The sequence below is a fragment of the Nyctereutes procyonoides genome, unplaced genomic scaffold (genome assembly GCF_905146905.1).
Source record: "Nyctereutes procyonoides isolate TBG_1078 unplaced genomic scaffold, NYPRO_anot_genome, whole genome shotgun sequence".
NCBI classification, from domain to species: Eukaryota; Metazoa; Chordata; class Mammalia; order Carnivora; family Canidae; genus Nyctereutes; species Nyctereutes procyonoides.
Genome location: NW_026575135.1, coordinates 11,835,150 through 11,857,280, shown reverse-complemented (window position 1 = coordinate 11,857,280; position 22,131 = coordinate 11,835,150). Strand labels below are relative to the sequence as shown.

At 42.6% G+C, this 22,131-nt stretch overlaps 1 protein-coding gene across 8 annotated transcripts in view; it reads left to right on the top strand.

Moving 5' to 3' along the window:
• ZNF462 (zinc finger protein 462) overlaps positions 1–20,376 on the top strand; it is a 133,920-nt gene extending 113,544 nt beyond the window's left edge. For 6 of the 8 annotated variants that reach the window (XM_055301577.1, XM_055301574.1, XM_055301579.1 and 3 more), the window contains 3 exons: positions 11,767–11,899; positions 16,203–16,326; positions 17,508–20,376. In XM_055301577.1, coding sequence (XP_055157552.1) covers positions 11,767–11,899; positions 16,203–16,326; positions 17,508–17,715 — 465 coding nt within the window. In that variant the 3' untranslated portion in view covers positions 17,716–20,376. Of the gene's footprint in view, positions 1–11,766; positions 11,900–16,202; positions 16,327–16,693; positions 16,840–17,507 lie in introns of all 8 variants that reach the window. The other 2 variants (XR_008661374.1, XR_008661375.1) reach the window with 2 other exon arrangements.
• The last annotated feature ends 1,755 nt before the right edge of the window (positions 20,377–22,131 follow it).

Below are 22,131 nucleotides of genomic sequence, written 5' to 3'. Positions count from 1 at the left end.
ATCCTAGAAGTAATCTATAAAAGAAAACCTGCTGGAATACTAGTGAGTATAGCAGAGTTGGTTGCAGGATACAAGGTCAGTATGCAAAAATCAAGTCTATGTCTGCATACCAGAAACGGAAATCTGAGAATGAAATTTGATTAATTTCGTTACAGTAACATGAAAAAGAATAAAACATTCAAAGTAAATTTGTCATAGGAACTATGAAAGCTGTGTGCTGAAAATTAGAGAATGTTATTGAGAGAAATAACAGAACAAAGTTAATGCAACATATACTGTATTGACTGGATGAGAGGACTCAGTATTGGCAATTCTCCCCAAATCAACCTACAGATCCAACGGAATCTCCATCAAAATCTCTTTTCTTTGATGCAAGTTGACAAGCTGATACTAAGATGTAAATGCAGAGGACCTAGAATAGCCTAACTAGCATGGGAAAAAAACAAAATTGGAGGAATTCACCCTTCCTGATTTCAAATTCTTCCATAAAGCTACAGTACTCCAGAGCATGTGGTATTGGCATAAGGATAGATGCCTGGATCAGTGATGTAGAAGGAAAAGTTCAGAAATCAACCCTCAGCTATGTGGTCAGTTCATTTGTTTATTTTTTATTTTTATTTTTATTTTTATTTTTTTTACCAAAAGTAGCAAGGTAATAAGGAAAGGATAGTTCTTCAACAAATAGTGCTTGAACAATTGGATATCCACATACAAAATAATGATCGCTGACCCTTAATTCACTCCCAACACAAAATTTAAATCAAAATAGATCGTAAACCTCAGTGTCTGAACTGAAACCAGAAAACTTCTGCAAAAATAATAGAAAATCTTGCTTGGGTTAGTGGAAATTTTCCAGATATGATACAAAAGCTACAGACATTAAAAGAAGAAAAATCAGTAAATTAGATGCCATAGTAAGAAGACTGATAGTGCCAAAGTGTTGGTAAGGATGTGGAGAAACTGGAACTCTAATGTGGCGCTGGTTGGAATGTAAAATGGCATGTTCACTTTGGAACATTTTGGCAATTTGTTTAAAAGTGAAACGTACCCGTACCATCTGATCTAGCAAGTCTACTGCCCTGTAAAGTGGATGGATAAACGAAAGGTGCTATATCCATACAACGGGGATACTACTTACCAGTTAAAAAGAAATGAGCCTACTGATACATGTAACATCATGGATAAATCTCAAGAGCATCATGTCAAGCGGACAGGAGCCAGACATGAAAGATCACCTGTTGCATGATTCCATTTATACAAAGTTTCTAGAAAAGGCAAAACTTGTGGAGACAAAGCCGATCGGAGGTTGCTTGGGGCTTGAGGTTGGGAGATGGATTGCAGAGGTTATGAGGGAACTCCTCAAAGTAATAGAAGAACCAGATTGTAGTGAGGGTTGCACAGATGCATCAATTTAGTAAAACTCCCTGAACTATTTAAAACAGATGACTTGTATGGTGAGTAAATTATACCTCATACCTAAAAGATCCGAGTTTCCCAGGACCTGACACCTACAGGAGAGCCTCAGTCGTGTTAATTTCATACAGACTTTCTTTTATAAAGTTGATCCTGGGAACAGATCTACAAGATGCTGGAGATCCAGATTATTGTGTAACCTGCCACAAATAACGTGTGCAGGAGACTTAGCAATTGGTTCTAAAGTAAGGTTTACTGCTTGCCCCCAAGTTGGACTATGTGCTGAGTGCATTGCTCATTATATTTTTCCACAAATGGCTTTAGGTGATTTTGTGTAGTGGAGAGAATCTATAGAAAAAACTAAGAGATACTGTAGGATGTTTTCAGTCCAAGGATTTTATTAGACAGACCTGGACACCCCAACCTTTAGAATTTGCCTGCAAAGCCCATAGAGTTCGCCTGCAAAGCCCATAGACCTGTCATTCATGGACCAGTCGGAATCCTTGAAGTCAGATGCACCTTTCTATTTAAGAATCGGATTCCCAGGAGCCCTGGATGCACGCTGCCATGTTTATCCTCGGGAGCCGAGTGAAGTAGAAGAGGGATGACAGTAACCCTCATTTTTTACATGACACATAGCATCTTGTCTTCCTAGACCTTTATCTTTGCACCAGTGTCCAAAGACTCACTTGCAATCTCTTGGAATCTAAAGTAAACAGTACAGGCTATTTGAAATTTTATTTTTTCATCCTTCAGTTCTGTTTTCTCCAGTCTCACTGGGTCTTGTAGAGGCCGACTGCTCCATGCCTTCAATCCCTCCCTCCTTCGTTCCTTGCCTCCCTCCCTCCCTCTCTCTCTCTCTCTCTCTCTCTCTCTCTCCCCTCCCCCCAACACACACAGTGAAGTCATACATCAGTGGCACCATTTATTAGTAATGCTAGTGAAAGATGAAGACCACATATTCAAGAACCTCAAAATCATGAAGAATGAAAAAAAAAAAAGATCTTGTACTTCTCACATTTAAGAAACACAATTTTTTTTTAAAGAAAGTTTAAGTATATGCAGTACCTTGTTAGTGTTCTTTATGGTTCTGAAGTCTCTTTGCTAGTTTAAGGAACATAAAAATATATTATCTCTAACTTGGTTTGCTCATAAAATTGTCATGTTCGCTATATTAAATTTAGAAGGATAGTCTATTCAGGCAATACACATTCACTAATTGAATTTACTTTGAAATGTTTTTAATTTTTTATACAAATGGAGCCTCAGGCGGCCGAACTCTAAGGAACTCGTATCTCTTACTCTTACTTTTTGCCAGTTTGGGAGAAGCAGCCGAACATTAAGCTCAGAAGGAATCACCAACATTTCAGTTATGCCAATAAAATTGTTTAGGTTTCTGGACTAGTGAAATCCACAGCGGCAGAAGAATCCCATAGGACATTTGTGTCCAGCAAAGGAAAGGAGAAGAAATAAAACAAAAGAAGAACCTTCCCCTGATTCCAGATCATAAAACACACCTTTGGCCACAGTTTTTGGGATTGTATTTAATTTTGGAACTGAGTGCCAGCAGCTATATCGTGATCGACTGCGAGGATTTGTGTGAGCTGGAGGTTTCTCCTGAAGATTACGTCACTTCAACTCTGCTTTCCCTTATATTGGGCTTGCTTCTTGATCTGTCAACCACAGACCCGGTTTCTTTCATGAATTTTGGAAGACCGAGAAATCAGAAGTAGACGATCAAGAGAGGTTGGACCATTTGTCAGAGGGACGTGCCTAGCAGAACCGCACATGGTGTTTTTCCAGCAGACATTTGCAAGTGTTCTTCGCCTGTATCTTTTGAACTGTCCACTAAACTCTCCAAAGTGAATTGCTCCTGCTTCCAAGGTTCCACAGGCCTGTTCTGTAAAGGCCTGTTCTTTTCTCTGTAAAGGCACATATCTCGTCCTGCCTCAACTTACACCCCGTAACTCATTTTAACAAGTCTCTATCTTGCCATTGGATGCAATGTTCTTAAAATGGAAACCATGTTATTTATCTGTCTTTTCTTCCAACACCTGGTCCTAGTACTCTGCATACAGTAAAGTGTCTGGTTGCTGTTTGCTAAATAAATCAATATTATGAAATCGCTTTTCCAATCGGAAATTTCAAGTATCCTGTTTGTTCACATAAGCAAAATGTGGCAGCACCATCCACATCTTTGCCCTCTGGATTTCAAGTTCAGGAGATTAGCAACAGGTCAGTTCGCCAGCACTGACGTTCTTTGACTTTCTTGACGATACCTTTCACTTGGCTTTCTTGAGTACTTGCGACTGCAGTTATCCCGAAAGTCTCAAAATGACTTAGTTTTGTCTGGGCTTTTGCCAATTTAGGATGGGCAGAAGCATGTTTTCTGCTTCTGACTCAGTGATTACAAAAGAAACTAGATATTCTCCTTGACCTCTGTGCTCTGTAGCCTCCTGGGTACTTTGCCAGCCTTTATTCTTACTGTGCTTAGAAAGGTTTTTATTTTGAAGAAAAATTCTCAAAAGATGCTACTCCTCTATTCAATCAAATTTGCAATGTTACAGGCACAGTGCTTTTTTTCTGTCTCCTAGTGTTCAGTTGGCATCCCATGGATAATTTTTACATGTTTTGTAAGTTTGCATTTCTACAGATGATTTGCATTATTATGGGGAAAGATGGAGCCTTGTCATCTGAAGATGTGAGTTCTAATCCTGGCTTTATCTCTTAGCTTCTTTTGTGTTGCTTTTCTCACCTACAAATATGGAAGGTAACTCCTACCTCTCCAAATGATCATAAAGGTTAAGTGATACATGTGAAAACGAGTGGGTTAATTTTTAGCCCATAATAGATATTTGGTAAGAACTGAAACAAAATCTTCTAGAAAATGTCTGATCTTATTCTTAGTAGCAGGCAAATTTTTATCATTGGGTATGATATTATGAAGTTCTTTATACTTGATGATCTCCTACGGTTTTTGTGTCACCAGTAAATTCAAACAACACTTATTGTGTGCGTGTCAACTAGGTGACCGATCTTATACCCTACACTGAGCATATAAAGTTAATAAGAAACAGTTGCTACCCTGGAAGAGTTTAGAAGCAAGGAGGTGACCCAGCTTAAATAAAGAACCATAACCCAGCACGTTAAGTTCTTGATAAAGGTATCTACGAAATAGGGCAGTACGGTACAAAGCAAATATGGTGTCACGGCTTATCTCCCATAGAACTTTAATATACTTAGCTGAATATCCCTTCTAGAAGCTTTTATGGGAGCTCTGATCAAAATGCTCTGATCCGAGAATTCAAGATTTTTACTTACACCTTTGACCGCCTTCCTATAAGAAATTGTGGAGACAATGCTTTGCTGAACTTTGTCCTACTGATTTCATTCCCATTCTGACTTTCAAAGATGGGCAAAGATCGTTGGGTAGACCACCTGATACTGTAAATCACAGAGGTTGGCTTACCCTGGTCCATGGACCAAATCCAGCCCACTGCTTGTGTTTATATGGCCCACCAGCTAAGAATGGTTTTGACATTTTTAAATGGTTGAAAAAAAATTCAAAGAGTACTATTTCATGACACGTGAAATTATATGAATTTCAAACTCCAGTGTCCATAAACACAGTTGTATTGGAACACAGCCATGCTCACCCATTTCCGTAGTGTCTGTGGCCACTTCCAAGCTACAGCAGCAGTTGAGTATCTGTGACAGAAACTAGGTGGTGCAGAAAGCCCGGAATACTTATCTGGCCCTCTGCAGAAAGTTGGCCAGCCTGTGCTGTAAGGCCTTTAAAGTCTTTGTCAGTGCTACACATCCTTAGCTGAGATGGGCATTTCTGATGTAAGAGGCAGTTTTTCCATGTTCTCTCGTGTCACTTTTTCTGGAAATAAAAATGTTCACTTTGGCCTTTCTTTTTAACAGGAACATGCAATATTAGGTGATGTGCACATCCTGACAGTATGTCCCTTTCAAAGGTACAGATGTTAAGTAAGAAGGAGGGGGAGCTCTGGAAACATTACAGCATTCTTCTCATCACGGTCTCCCCAGTTTAATGTCTGCTAAGTAATCTGAGGACAAGGGTGTCTGATTTCATTCTTTCGTTAACCGGCAAGGTTACAGCAGGCTTGCCTCTGAGACTGGGTTTACCACACCATAGGAGAGCATGAAGATGTATGTTCAACTTGGTAGTATTTGTAAATCGTGTAATGCTTCTCCCTGTAGAATAAGCCTCAAGTATGGAAATTCGTTCATACGCTAGGAAAATTCATTCATTTTGCTGCATGGTTAAAAACCAACAAACAAAAAGACGAACACAGTTGTGGAGCTTGCATATCTAGCGTGAGCGTGGAAGGGTTGACGGCGTCAACTCTCCAGTGTTAACAGGTAGAGCTTTTTGCTGGTTCTTGGCACTTCATCTCACATTCTTAGAGGCGAGTGGCCTTCACAGAGGACTTTGGATTTGTAGGCAATCACAACTAACTCTCACAAGATATAAGGGTCTATATATAGTTTTATAGTCTGAGGGATTATGTATCTGAACAGTCCAAACCTTCAAACACATGTATGGTTAGTTTTGCCTTCCAAAGGCTGCAAGGAGCCAGGTTCTAAATCTCAAACTCTTTAGCTTTGCTCTTTCACCCTCTTTTATGGGCCTTTTGGGAAACAGAGTAATACATTTCTGTGCACCTCCAGAGAAAGAAGTGAATTCCCCTCAATATGTCCTCTGCACCAGATACCCACCAGTCTCTAGGTCCAGAAAGTAACTTACTGGTATGATCAATTCAGAAGCCAACTTGGAAATCAGTTGGAACTTGAATAAAGTCCATGGCCTTTGACTTTGATCCTATAATTTCCTGTCTGGAAATTTAACCTATAAAATTAAAGCTAAATGTGAAAGAATGAAAACTGTATAATTTATATACAGTAAGATTTATTGCTGCATTTTTAATAGTGAGGACCCAAAGGTAAAAATGCTATGGAAGAAGTCAAGTAAACCACAATATTATGCACTGGATAAGATACATAGATAATGATTAAAAATGATATTTAGAAAAATAAAAATGATACTTATACCATGTCGGGCATAAAAAGGCAAGATACACACACACATGTTTTAATATGGTTACAGCAATCTATGCATAGAGAACAGGATTACAGAAATACAAGACATTGTTGACAGTTGTATATACACATAGGTAGTTAGACTTGAAGTTTTTCTATTTTCCAATTATTCTTTGTGAACATGTATAGGAAAGAGAGATAAGTTAAAAGGAAGACGTGCAGTAGGCAGCAGGTGAGAGCAGCACCCACTCTCGCTGACCCTGGATCCAGCTGTGAACGGGATGCATAGGATGTCTGTCCATCCTTATGAAGCTTGTGGGCCAGTGGGGGTGACAGGCCCCAGACAACCAGAGTGGAATGAGTTATCAAAAGGGGAGGGGAGAGCACTGTGGAAGCAGAAAGTAAAGATATTTAACCAAGGAGGAGTTTAGGGAAGGTCCCTCAGGTGTAGTGACACGGAAGCAGTGCTGGAAGATGAGTCACCATGTGAAGGAGGCAGTGGAAAGAATTCCCAACAGAGAAAGTGGCACGTGCAGTGAAAGGCACAAAGTCAAGAGCACGGCGTATTCCGGGAACGTCAGTTCAGGTGGGCTGGAGAAGGTGGGCCAGTGTAAGAAGATAGCTGGCCATTCCTAACTATGGTGAAAGTCAGATTTTATCCTCAGGGCAAGCAGAAGTTGCCATGAGTAGATTTACATAGTTTTACTCTCTCAGACCACACTGGAGAATAGATGCAAGAAGGGGCAAGAATGGATGCCAGGAAAGGAGCGGGGGTGCAGGGCAGGAGGTGGGGGTGCAGCTTGCAATATTCCAGGTAAGAGATGGTGGCTCCACAATGCAGCAAGGAGGGACCCGGAGGGTATGATGCTAGGTGATATAAGTCAGACAGAGAAAGACAAGAACTAAGTGTGGAATCGAAAAAACAAATGAACAAACAAAAAGCAGAAACGGACCCATAAATACAGAAAACAAACCAATGGGTGCCAGAGAGGAGGGTGGTGGGGGATGGGCAGAGTGGGTGAAGGGGAGTGGGAGATAACAGGCTCCCGGCCCTAGACTGCGTCAGTCACGGGGATGAGAGGAACAGCATGGGGAGTACAGTGGATGGGACTGTAACAGTGATGTACAGTGATTGGTAGAAGCCACACTGGTGGTGCACAGAGCGTAATGTAGAAACCAGTCACTTTATCGTATACCCAAAACTCATGTCACAGGGTATGCTAACTATACCTCCATTTTTAAAATCGTGTATGATTTTTTTTAAAAAATGAATATGATGGGGGGCACCTGGGTGGCTCAGGGGTTGAGCACCTGCCTTTGGCTCCGGTCATGGTCCCAGGGTCCTGGGATCAAGTCCTGCATTGGGGTCCCCGCAGGGAGCCTGCTTCTCCCTCTGCCTATGTCTCTGCGTGTCTCTCATGACTAAATAAATAATTAATTAAAAGTGAATGTGATAAAGTCCTAATATCTTTGAGATATAGTTAAAAGTTCAAATAATAGCTCAAAAAAACTTTTTTTAAATGCAGCAAGGAGGGATCCCTGGGTGGCGCAGCGGTTTAGCGCCTGCCTTTGGCCCAGGGCGCGATCCTGGAGACCCGGGATCGAATCCCACGTCAGGCTCCCGGTGTATGGAGCCTGCTTCTCCCTCTGCCTATGTCTCTGCCTCTCTCTCTCTCACTGTGTGCCTATCATAAATAAATAAAACAAACAAACAAAAAAAAAAATAAATGCAGCAAGGAGGGGCCCCTGGATGGATGGCAGTCAGTTAAGCATCTGACTCTTGATTTGAGCTCAGGTCATGATCTCAGGGTCGTGAGATCAAGCCCCACATCGGGCTCCAGGCTCAGCAAGGAGTCTGCTAAAGTTTCTCTCTCCATCTCCCTTTGCGCCTCCCTACACTCGTGTTCTTGATCTCTCTCTCTCTCTCTCTAAGATAAATAAATAAATATTTTTAATAAATAAATTAATGCAGCAAGAGAGTCTTCCTTTTTTGTATGAAGATTAATATTGTTGGATGGCTGACTGGGGGTTTAAAGTTTAGTAAGAATCCAACACAAAAAAAAAATAGAATCCAATTCTTAGAGTTTTTATTTTAAAACCTTCTAGTTAAATAGCAAGATATTTAGTTTTTGCTTTTTATCTTTTAATACTTAACAAATATTTTATGAATCTTAAGGACAAATACATCATAGGCTAGCCCCAGATGAACATCATGCCATAGAAATGTCACGTGCTCTTTTAAAATCGTGCAGAATCCAAAATGTTAACAGTCTTCCAGAGAAGGGATGATGGTGATGGGGAAATGGGCAAATACAGGCCTCAAAGAAACCCAGAAGGAGGGAAAAAAGATAACATTTGGTTTTGTGACGGAGCTCCTTATGTCACCATGAGTTCCTTGAGAAGCAGGGGCTCCTACATCTAGCATGGGGCCCTGGGGCAGGGGAAGTGGCCCTAGGAAGGAAGAAGGAAGGAAGGAAGGAAGGAAGGAAGGAAGGAAGGAAGGAAGGAAGGAAGGAAGGAAGGAAGGAAGGAGTGAATGTATACTGATTAAAGAAGGCATTTGAGGATTCTTTTTGACCTTTCTTGACTTTGCTCTTTTTATTTCCTGGCAAGGGCCACCCCTCATGCCTCTTAACACACACCTGCCGTTGCCCTGGCTAGAGATGGGAAGTGGAGGTATGTGGTCAGAAAAGGCTGCCTTCTGCGGATTGGTCACTTAAGGATATGTGACTTCACACAGATTTCAAAGCTAGGTAAACTGGAACCTTATCTCATTTTCCTGAAAACCTGGCAACCCAGAAAACTTTTATTCAAATATTTGTCATAAACGCTATTTGGTTAAAATGTAGACTTTGTGGCTAAACATAACTTCATAAATATGCATTTACGATGCTTGTTATAAGTGTTTCCAAAAGCCAAAATTGGAAAAGGCCACATTCCCAGAAAGAAGGAGGAAACTACATTTTGGGGAACGATTGTGTTCCAGGTAGTATGCTGACCCCGTTTTACAAACGAGGACGCTGAGGGTGGATGCTGAGTAACTTGCCCACAGTCTCGTGGTTAATGGCAGACTCTGAACTTGAACCGGGATCAGACTTCAAAGCCCATGCCTTGTGCTCTCTCTTTTTGCTTTTATGTCATAAAAACAAACAAGGAAAGATTCGGGTCTCTAAGAGTGAGGCATAGTAATAAATCCAGGTAGGAAGGTGCTGCAAGCCACAGCCCTTTGAAGACTTACCGTGAACTCTTACAAGGGAGGAAAGAGAAATATGAAGGTTCTGAACTCGACTCTTCCTCCTTCTCAACTGAGTCTATTTACTGTTAATTTTAATTAATTTTGCAAATGACCAAAATAAGATCTTGTCTTCCCTGAGCGTTTTAGTGTTGAGATGTAAAAACATCTTTCCTCCCTCGTGTTGACTTGTTTTCAGAGTCGAGTGTTAACCGATTTCATGGATGGCATTATTACAGTTAGGTCAATCCATTGTTTCTCTCATTTTATTTTTTAATTTTTTAAAAATATTTTATTTATTTGAAAGGAGAGAGAGCATCAGTGGAGGGGGTGCAGGGGAGGGAGAAGCAGGCCCCCCCACTAAGCAGGGGACACCCCCCCCCAGGCCAATGCAAGGCTCCATTCCAGGACCCCAAGATCGTGACCTGAGCTGAAGGCAGACGCTTAACCTACTGAGCCACCCAGACACCCCTGTTTCTCTCATTTAATTTAATTTTATTTTTTTAAATATTTTATTTATTTATTCATGAGAGACAGAGAGAGAGAGAGAGAGGCAGAGACACAGGCAAAGGGATAAGCGGGTTCCATGCAGGGAGCCCGACACGGGACTCGATCCCAGGACCCCAGGATCACGCCCTGGGGCCGAGGCAGGCACTAAACCGCTGAGCCACCCAGGGATCCCTGTTTCTCTCATTTTAAAAGAGCTTTTATCCTGAGTTTCCTTCCTCCTTTTAAATGCTCCCTACCTTCTACAGGGTGTTGTTGGGGCAATATTAAGTCTTTTCATAGGACTGTCTATTGGCCCTGGTACTCAGTCTCTTTCTCTCCCATTTGTCACAGTTGATGAGGATGTTCCCATCTGCCAGGCATATGGAATTGGTGGTGCTCAGCAAATCTTTGTTCCAGTCTGGTCCCAGAGAGTATTTTGGGATTATCTTGTAAAGTCTCCCTTTCCCTCTCCTGTGCCCTCAATATGCTCTATCTCTACCGTAGCAGCTATGTAAATCAACCTTGGAATCTCATTAATGACGTCTGCCTTCCCTCTTCAACTAAACTGTGAGCCTCTGGAGGCCAGGACTGCGTCTCATTCATCTTTGTGGGTCCCATTCCTAACCCCCAACAGGGGGAGCACAGCGCCTTCTACAGAGGAATAAGCCCATCGCTGTTGATTGGCTTGAGACATGTTGTTGGCTTGAGTCCGTGCTCACCTGTCATTCCTAATAATTCTATGCATACAACTGGAGAGGTTCCGAAAATAGGTTAGTCAAGAAGGTGAATTTTGTGCTACTGTTGATGTGAGACCCCTAAACATAGCATCATTATAAAATTTTCCTACTGTGGATTTTTATCTAACCCTTGGACATTATTTGGAAGAAAGTTTGGATTCCCATATTATTCTAACCACCTTTTACAGCCTTAGTTAACACTAGGAGGGCTTTTTTTTAGGGGTTATTCATCTAGACTTTTTTCTCAGGTAATCCCAGCCTTAATCGATAGCTTCAAAAACAGACTAACAGTAACAGTGTTGTCTTCCATTTATGGAGTCGGGAGTCAGTTAGTCGTCATCTGGCCTAAACTGGGGCCGCCCATGGCCCTCCCGGTTAACGAGACCATGGAGAGGAAGGTTGTGACTCTCATGCTGCTTTTCAGGGTACTTAGGGAGCCTGTTCACCTCCAGAGGTATTTGAACCTTGGATAGTTTACAAAAATTACACCTTTGAATTCAGCTCAAAAAGTGTTATTGGACATCTAGCCTATCCCCCAGGCTTTGTGATACCTCACTTTCCTGCTGACCGGAGCTCGTATTCTTTACTGCATTTGGTGAGGAAGGTTGTCCAATATTCTCTAAAAATGTTGGAACGCGGGGGTGAGGTTCAGATCCATCTCTGGCACAGTCCAAGCGTAAAGGGCTTCTGTGGCGCTGGTGTTGTTTGGTCCTGGTTCCAAAAACACACGGTCCAGGGAAAATGATGGTGGAAAGATCTGTTCCCCCGGGGAGAGCCCCCATCCCGTGTGTGGTTCATTATTCTCTTCTTTGTTTGGACCTCTTTCAGGTGAGCCGTAATTTTGAGCTGGTTGGACGGGTTAACTTGGATCAGCTGGAACAGATGAAGGAAAAGATGGAGAGCTCCAGCAGTGAGGACGAGGACAAGGAAGAGGAAATGAGCAGCAAGGCTGCTGACAGAGGTTAGTCTCAGCCCTGCCCTCGGAGGCCCAGCTGGCATCTAGCACGTCCATGGTGAGACAGAAGGGAGGCAGAAGGTTGTTGGAGGAGGAACAGAAGGAATGATCCTTCTTAGTTAAGTAGCAGAACAGACTGAGTTCAGAAACGTGTCAAGGGCCATGTCTTCGTAAACTATTACCAGCTCTGGGAACTCCAAGGAAGACAGACCTTTTCTCTCTAACTAGAGCTATATGTTTGTTTAAAAACCAATGGTGGTGATTTGTTTTAAATAAGGAAAGCTGGTGTCTAGGGGATCTTCACAGTAAGGACAGGCAGGCAGTGAGGCAGAGGACACCATAAAGCTGTGGGGGAACATAAATGAACTTCCCATCGGGCGCTTAGGTATTGAGGCTGCATGGGGTTGGGGGGTAGGGGGCAGACTGCAAAGGACTTGAGCCCTGAACTTTCCCAGAAGTCCCTCTGCCTGGCCCTTTCCTTAACCCTCTTCTGATGCTCTTTTTGCTTTGTAAAGAGGGAGGAAGAGGCCAAAAGTTTTCATTCAGCCGGGTGTTTAGGGTGAAAGTTTTTGTGGGATTTTTGTACTATTTTTCCAGTTTCCTCTGAGCCTACTGTTACTTTGCAAATAAAGTTTCTCAAAAGTATATTTAGCGGTAGGCATACATTTGTATGGCCTAGGGTTGACGTTCTATATTGTTCGACATAGAACACTGTGGAAATCCCCAGACGGCACATAGAAGAATATGGGTTTGGGTTCTGTTAGGTTAGTGACTGCAGATTCATCAAAAGCACGTGGATAACAAACATCATAGATACCAGAAGGATGGTGTTAGTTACCAGCATCAGGCTTCCTTATGTGCCAGATCCAGTGTTGGTGGGTTTTATATAATCCTTTATCCTTAATCTTATATAATGTCAAGGGTCCTGGATTTGGCTCCCAGTTATACTGCTAAACTAGCTCTGTGACTTTGGGTCAAGTATTTTATCCCGTATGCACTCATAATCAATCACAAGAATAATATCACCTACCTCCTAGAGTTGCGGAAAGCTTAAATGAGATCACATACAAGACACCAGCCCAGTTCCTAGAACGTAGTAATCACCTCATAAGTGATGATAACCCTGCAGTGTATGTGGTAGTATTACCATTTTACAAATGGAGAAATAAAGGCCCAGAAAATTTAAGAGCTCATTTTAAGGGGGAAAAAACAAAACAAAACAAAACCATCATATGTTGGAGGCTGAATTTAGGTCTTTTGGGCTCCAAAGACACGATCTCTTTACACTACATCCCATCTCCCTAACCCTTTGGGCAGTGGAATGTTCTAAGGTGAAGGGAGCCTTAGCCCTGAATCCCCTCCGGGCCTCACTCTGAGGTGCACCCCTGCAGAATATCTTTGTTTTTCCTCCTTGCTCCGTCTGTCTGTGGGCCTACGGAAGCCTATTTGGGGGCCATTTCCCTTGAAGGCTCCCCCCTGTTCTTTTTCCTGACCGGGCCCACTTCCACTCCATTCCCACCATGACACCATAGCAGGAGACCACAGGTTTGCAACACGAGGAGCCATTGGGCCCCGAAACCCCCCAGTGAAAACCACAGCAGGGACCACCGGCCCTCCAGAGCCACCTTGCCCGTGGCCAGCCTAAAAAAATAAATGGACAAAGAAAACATCCTACCATCCGGGTTGACTGCCCTTGTAAAGTGACAGCTTTTATTAGCAGAGGCCACAGTGATCCACTGCTTGCAAAGAAAATGGCTATGATCTGAGGAAGCATGGTTCCTAATTTCCTTTTCCTTTTTTTTTTTTTTTAACATTTCACAAATATGTTCTTAGTGATGAATTCTTTAACGTCTGTGCACTGTTACCAAAGTTCTCTGGAAGAGGATGCTTTTGACAGAGGGTACAGAGGCTCCTTTTGCTTCATGATGCTCTGTGCCCTGCTGTTCCTCTCCAGGAAATAAATTATTCCTCGTTGGATGCTGTGACTTTTTTTAATCTCTAAAGCTGAGCACATACGATTTTAGAGGTTATACACATTGCAGAGGCAAGAACCCCTTTGGTCCTCCCCTCCTCTGTGATTCCTCCAAAATGAAAGCATAGCAAATTAGAAAAACAGGTAACAGTTAGGGATTGGGGGGTGGGAGGGCACCAGGCAAATAACTGTTGCTTGGCCGGTGTGGCTGCCCCCTTCTCAGGGGCACTGTGGCATCAGACCAGTTTGGTTTCCTGGTGGCTGCTAGCTTTGCACTGGAAAGTGTAGTACCCACATTCATGAGCCTTAACCACATGGGGGAAAGAAGAGTCTTGGGGTGGAGGAGCATGCTTCCCTTCTCTGAGCATAGGGGATTTACATGAGTAACTCCTAGTGTTGTTAATGGGCAGTACAAGCCTAGCCCACCCCCCACCCTGCTCGCAATTCTTGAAAGAACAGCCTCCTTTGTCTCATCTCCTTTGAATCAATTTTCCACCATCTAGGTATATTCTTGCCAACAAGAAGAAATGGCACACAATAGCCTCGGGGTGTTTTTGCCAGACAGTCTGTCTTCTAGGAGTAGAGCGGGAGGTGGCTTTAGTGCAGCTCTCAGGGCTGATGGAGAGCTATTTGATGTGTGACAGGTAATGACTGGTCTCCTCCTTTGAGGATGAAACAGCATGAGCCATTGGAAAGAATAGATGACTGGTTTCATGTTTCCTAAGGGTAAAGGAGCAAATGTGCCAGGAGCATACCCCTCGTTGGCAACGTAGCCTTTCATCAGGCGCACTCCGTTCAGGGGGCTCAGGCCCTTGCAGCTACCCCACTGCCAGTGCCCTTTCCAACCCGGGACCTGGAGGGAAGACTGCCCGTGGCCACACTGCGGGTCCTGCCTAGGAAGCTCAGAGAGAATTTGAAAGAGAAGAAGCCAGGCATGAAGAAATCAAAATTAACCCAAGCAGAATCCTCCCCGCCCCCTCTCATTATGCAGTTGGGAGGAGTCAGGAAGGCATTCTGTTGATTTCTTGCCCAAGATAATCCCTGCTAAGGAATTAATGCGCAGAGCAGATGGTGCTGTCTCATTTCCAATGAAAAGAATCAAGGAAGATAGTCTGTGCAATTATTTTTAATGGCTTGTGTGGTGATCTTCTTAATTTGTGAGAAAATGTTTCATCTTTTGTTAAAACTGGCCCCATTCACATAGCTTTTTGTGCTAAAGATTAAGGCAGCACAGAGACACCTATCCCGTTAACGTCATCCTGAGGGTTTTATGGGATGCAGTGTTTCAACCAGGAGACCTTCTCCTGTAACATCATGTGTGTACAGGCGCAGAGCGATCAGATTTGTAGAGACGGGCACTTGCCTGCACGCTGCCCTCACATCGCAGCGTGGCTGCAGGACTATCTCGGTCCTGCTGTTTTTCACCCACACGAAGACGGGCCCTCTGTGGTATAATGCAAGACATATGGGCCCAGGACTCAGGAGAGCACAAAGGCCATGTGAGCTCTCCTCTTTGAGTCTGCCAGGAGGGGTGGTCTGTAAACAATTAGCCAACCAATCCACATTTATCAGACCCCTAACATGTGCCCAGCACTGTGGAGGAAACAACACGACAGTCAATATCTGATGTTTACAACAGACCTGGCCAGAAATGTCTGTATCCCCACATTCAGGAGTACCACCGATTGACGAGTAGATGCCAGGCAGCCGGCCAGGGTCCCTCACCAGCTGAGGACATGCTTTCACATCCTGGCCGCCCTGTTGTCCAGGATTCTCGTTCACACTAGGCTCTTCGCTTGCAGATCTCGTTCAGGGCCCGTAGCCTCCGTGCGAGGTGATTATGACATCCATGACAGGTGAGCTCTCAGCCTTACTTGGAATGAGTCCGAGCCCTGAGGTCTGCTCAGACGTGTAACCTGGTCCAGTGCTGCTGTATTCCTTTTAGCAAGCAAAGGGAACCCCACTTCGGGTAGGTGCTAACCCACGAGGCACTGACAAAGCATCTCAGAAGGAAGAGATTTGGTAGGAAAAAATGGTTGGAATGGACAGAATGGGTTCCTCAGGCCAGAAAGACCCAGATTACTTGTTATGGAAGCAGCTGGGGCAGTGAGGAGGCCTGGGGGACACTGGGGGGCCAGGGAGCCAGGAGCGGTTCTTGAGAACTAGCCGAGAGCACCCTTAGGTGAAAAGCCGGTAGGAGAAAGAGTAAGGAACGTGGAAGTGCCTTCACAGATGGTTTCAGGAGTGAAGGAAGGAGAGGAGGTTTCCTAACGAATGTGGACTCACGTCTTCCGCCTCCCACAGCGCACAGGTAACACTTCTGTTTTCTCCTCACAGATCTGATGAGATTTTCCGACCGTGGGGCTGCTATTAACACCGAGAAGCGTTTTCCGTGTGAATTTTGTGGACGGGCGTTTTCACAGGGCTCTGAGTGGGAAAGGCACGTGCTGAGACACGGCATGTAAGTTGAGCCATCCCAGGAACGCCTTTGCCCAGAGTGAGAAGTGGCAGGGAGAGCAGGTTCTTTTTCTTTTATTCTTTTTCTTTTTTCTTTTTTTTTTTTTTTTTTTTTTTTTTTTTGGTTCCCCTGACAATCCATAGACTGCTCCCTCAGTGTCACACTTCTGGGCATGGGAGGAGAGGCAGTTGTCAGGAACTAGGTTTTGTTCTTTTCTGTTGGTTTTTTAAATGGTCACCCAGACACCAGTCAAATGTGGAAAAATCATCTTTACGAATGACAAATCCCACCCAAGCCCTCGCGTGGAAGTTTAGTGCTCTTCTCCAGCCAGTGTCCCTTCAGCTTTCATTAGCATGACATTCTCTGATAGAGCGTGGACCGGGGTCAAAAGATCTGGCTTCTGTTCCTGCCTCTGTGATGACTCATTCCCTGAGTGGCCTTGAACATGCCCTCGCACCTCTTGGTGCCTTCAATGCTCTGCCTCGGGGACAGAGCCAGCTTCTGCCTGCCTCCCAGGTAGGTGGGAGCATACCCGTAAAACACTTGAACATAAAACTGTCCCCTAGATGAGGCACTCTTAGCCATGAGACACAGAGAGAACCTAGGAGTTGGTCCTTGAGTAGAAAATGCCCCAGAAGCCCCAAGCCATCGAAACTTCAGAGAATATAACTAAGCTTCCCAAGACTTGGGTCCCTTCTTTAGGTTTTCGCTCTTTGTATGCTTTGTTTCTGGACCCATCCATAAATCTTTACCCGAGTTCCTCTTTTAGTCTTAATAAAGATGGCCAATCTCCAAGTTGTGGGCTCCACAGATGAGCCTGAGCAAAAGACAGTTCTTGCTCCTATCACTTATGACCTGTGACCAATGCAGGAGATGAGGGAACATAAAATAATTATGTTAATGTGTCCACGTTATACATGGTGTAATTAAAACATAGTATAATAATGGATACTTTTGTAGATTCACATCTTTAATAAGATGCCAGAAAGACATGACCTAGGCCTAACTTGTAGCAAGGATAAATCACTGGCAATTTAGTCCCACATTCGTGGCATTTATGCAAAGGAAACCCCAAGGTCTTTTTAGGATCAGGGAAATAAGTACACTTTTTTGTTTAATTTGAAAAAAAAAAAAAAAACAACAAAATGCATACCCATCCATCTCTACCATCAATGTTTTTCCAGGGCGTTGAATGACACCAAGCCGGTGAGCAGAGAAGAAATCCACCTGAAAGAGAGTGTGGAGGACAGTATTAAGATGCCCTCTATAGAGGAAAAGGAAGATGACGAGGCAATCGGGATAGACTTTTCCCTAAAGAATGAAACAGTAGCCATCTGTGTAGTAGCTGCTGACAAATCTCTCCTGGAGAATGCAGAGGCCAAAAATGAATAAGCGTTTGGTGGAATTCTTAATCAAACCGTACTTGAACCGTGATGAGAAAGTGGGAGGGCCAGCTTGGGCTGAGAAGGGGGGGGACGGAAAAGAAGACAGAACAAAGCTGCTTTTTAGGACTGAACAATCTATTTTCAAAGCACTGGTACCTGTGTGAGTGAGTATGTAAATTAAAGTTATTTAAATGGTTGGAATATGTGGCTCCTTTTCCATCACTACACCTTTTCTTCTGGATCTTCATCCTGGAAGTGTCATTTGTTGTGGAATACGGAAGCACCTCCCGTGCGCACGGTGTGCTCTGTGGCGGTCTTGGACAGGATGTGGAAACAAGCTCCATGACAGTAGAAGACTTCTCTTAGGGGAACAACTTTCTGACGCACATCTTTTGGTGCGTTTTTCTAGTTTTAATACCTTAAGCTTTTTCAAGACCTAACTGCAGCCGCTTTGGGAAAAAAAACAAACAAACAAACAAAAAAAAAACACACAAAAAAACACAGAAAACAAAAAAAAACTGCTTTGCATAAAACAGTCACCTGTTTCCTAGTACCTCAAACTTAACCAAGGGAATTCTCTGCATTTGTCAGTACTACCTGTCGTCGTCGTGGTTAAATGTAGAGAGAACTGCTGGGCAAGACGGTGAATGGAGAAAAAAAAAGAGAGTTTTAAAGAAAGGAACACAAATTGTGCTTAAAATCCCCACGTGGGTTTTATTTCTTAAAATACTGTGATTTTTTTAATTATTTTAGTAAAAAACAAAACAAAAAAAAGAAACAGACTTTAATTATTAGATAACTGTTTGTGAATTGTCATCCTTTATTCCAGGTAAGCTGTTTATTAGTGTTCAACTATAATTTAGAATTTGGTAGATTCATGTGAGCTAATTTTATGGTGACTGTGGAGTTTTGTTTGCCATATGTTTATTTTCTATCAATTTGAGTGTTACAAACACAGCACAATTCAGTTTTCACATAAATTGTTTTTTGTGTGCGTGTTGTTCTTGTTTTAATTTGGGGGCAAGGGAGATTTAGGGGTTTTTTGTGAATAGGAATGTTTTTATTTTAAACATGGAAATAACAAAGAAGTTAACTTTTTTTTTCTTAATTTAACTAAAGAACCAAACTTTTCGGCACAGCTATGCAGCTTGTGGGCCAGACGAGGAAGTCCTCTTCACCCTTTTGTTGCTCGTCAAATTAACACATTATCCGTCTCACACAAATAATTTCTGTTCGGATGGGCTGGCTTCTGTGTGTGATTTTAAAATCTGTGTTCTGTTTTTGTTTGCATTGTGTTTGGGGGAGGGTTTTTCACTTATTTTGCAGGACAAGGGGATGTGTTAGAATCCCACCCTGTTGGTGAGAGTGGACAAGAAATACTTATATCCTACAAGGAGCCTGGAGAACTACTTTTTTTTTTTTTTTTTCCTTAATCTAGCTGCCAGCTGCTCTGTTTCCCCATATTAGCTTTTTCAGGAGGGAGCAGCTTAGACTAAATCTAAGTCTACATTTATAATATGTTCTGATTGTGAACAAAGGGTTTCATTCCAAAAAGTAGAAAAGAACTTTCCTTGAAGCTTAGGTTATAGAAGTTTCTGTGTGTGTGTGTGTGTGTGTGTGTGTGTGTGTGCTTGGATGCATGTGTGCTCATGTGCGTGTGTGTGAGTCCTTTGATTTTCATGTTTTGTTTTTGTTTTTTGTTTGTTTGTTTTTTTTTTTTTACTTGGAAGGGTTGTGGGAGGGGGAGGGAAGTAAGGGACAGGGAATTGCTGAGATGACAGTGTCCCACACAGCTTCAAATAAAATCCATGGAAAGATATTGCATTTGTGGAATAAGTCCTTACTTGAAAAGCATGTTCTTCTTTTATTTTCTTGCTGTTAAGAAATTTTGTTTGTAGGGGTTTGTTTTAATTTAAATTTTTTTTTTTTTTAGGGATGGGGGCCATCATGTGGAAACCAGAAAATGGGGAAAGTGTGATCTAAACAAAGATAACATTTTGTGTCCATATTTGTTTTTAATTGGCCTCATTTCAGATGTATTAAACAGTTCCATACCTGGATTGGGTGTTTGTAATGGTTACCAAAAAAAAAAAAAACAAAACAAAACAAAACAAAAACAAAAAACAAAAAAAAACAAAAAAAAAAGAAAAAAGAAAGAAAGAAAAAAGGAAAAAAAGAAAATAATTGTGACATGCTTTTATCACTACTTTATTTTTCAAATAACATGTAAATATTGTAATCCATTGGATTTTGTTTTGCTAACCTGTTAATAAAAATATGGGACCATTATCCTTTTAACAGGGCTAGAATGTCATTTTTTTCTGTTTTCAAACATATACCTGATATTTTGTGGCCGCACATTTTGGATGCATTATTATAATTCTGTTGACTGTAATGACATAGAATTTACAACATTTTTTTTGTTTAATTTATACAGAGGACATTTTTTTTCAGAGCTTGAGAGAAGAAAATAAATAGCAAAATGAGAACCTATTGACTCCAATAATCAGTGTTTCCCGATACTTGATAGGAGAGAGGGAGATTCTGAGTTCTTGAAGCCAAGGGTTTTAAAAAACAACAAAAACACACCAGTAGGTTATTCAAGTTGTTTGCAACATACATTTTTGTAATGAAATGTGAGAAATTAATAAAGAATTTTTTTCACATGTGTCTGTGCATCTGTTGTAGATCATTTACAGATAGGACTACAGATATGAAATGTAGGAATAATAACAGTGTTGCCTTTCAGTGCATGCACATGAGAGCTAATTCAAGCCATTGAATCTACACAGGTATGGAAAACAAAGTGAGGTGTGAGCTGGGATTTTAAGAATTGGTATCTCTGCATCAGATACTTAGCACCAATTAGGGAAATTTCATGGAGGGGGGTGTTTCCATCAAAAATGAAAGTCAAAATTGCGTATGAAGCTTCAGAAAGAGGAAATACTTGTGATTAAATGTCATCTGGGGACCCTGAATCCATAAGCAAAAGTAGTAGACATGAAAACTAGAAGAGTCCATTAAAATCAGCACAGACTGTTAAACTCCAAGCTGATTTATACTATCCGTCTTCACCAGGGTTAGGAGATGAAAGGGTCATGTACCTTTTGTCCAGAGCTTGTTCTAAAAATTTGGCCCCAAGAGGCCATGCATAAGCCATATATTTGGCTCAGAGCTTCCTGGTAGGCAAAGAAATGAAAGATCAATCAAGAATCACTTTCTTAGTAACTTTTTATTATCAAATGCTCAAGAGATACTCAACCTTTCTAAAACTGTGAGTTGAGAAGTTTATTCTGTTTTTCTAAAGAGGAGAAAGCAATGTAGAACTTCTCCATGGCAAAACAGCTCTTGTGGCCGCCATCAATTAAATGAACGGTGTTTTTGTTGAGTTGATGTCTAATCCATATTCCCACTTTATTTTCTGGAAAGGAAGTGGAATGTACTGGTAGATTAGTCCCAGTAGGGGCTGCCACAAGGCCACTCCTCGGAACCATAGAGTTACGCTTCCACCTGGTGACTCGGGAACCCGCACTCCCCCATCTGATGCTGCCATCTCAATCCATGAATCCGGGGATCATTGTTGAGAACTCTGGGGGGTGTACTTACAGGCCTCACCCAGTAAGTAATACACATCATTTCTAGCCTTGCTTCAAGGTCTAGATCAGGTCATGGGGCCCCAGCTAAACCCGAGAAAGCTGAGTGTGTGGTCTTGTCTGCCCCTGTGCCCAAGAAGGACACCTTGCACACACAATCAGGGACTACATAGAAGTGTTCTTTGGAAACTCTAGGGGTGATGAACCCTCTATTCTTCATAAAGCACAAGATGCTGGGCTTGTCACCCACGCCCTTAACCAGTATTTTTGAGCAAATATGGCACCAGTCACTGTAACAACAAGCATGGCACCTTCCTTCAGGCAGCCCATGAATAGAGACCAGAGGGGCAATGTGGGAAAGATGAGCACCACAGGAGGTGCTGGGCTTGCTGGGCCATTGGCTACCTACCTCTGGATACCGGATCCCTGGGGACAGATGGCTCTGACTGTGAATGCCTTTCCTCTCTAAAAGCCCACATTTGAGGGAGAGCGTATGAGAAGTTGGTGACTCCTATGCATTTGGAGGGTCCTTAGCCCTAAGTTTAACAACCATTACTATAGGATGGGCTCTTTCCTTGCAACTGTCCATATTTCAGGCCCAGGGGTGCGATAGGAGATAGCGCTTGGTCCTAGAGATCCTAAGATGCTTCGAGGTTTTGTGCTCATTATCCCCCCCAAAATGCCAGTTCTTTTCCAGACAACCTGCCTCTGCAACATGCCATTCCCTCTGCCTTCAGTGAACAACTTTCCTTACCAGAAATTACCTCCCCTTTAAGACCCAGCCTAAACCTAAGCTCTGATGTGAAGCCGCCTCTGACTCTATGGGTCAC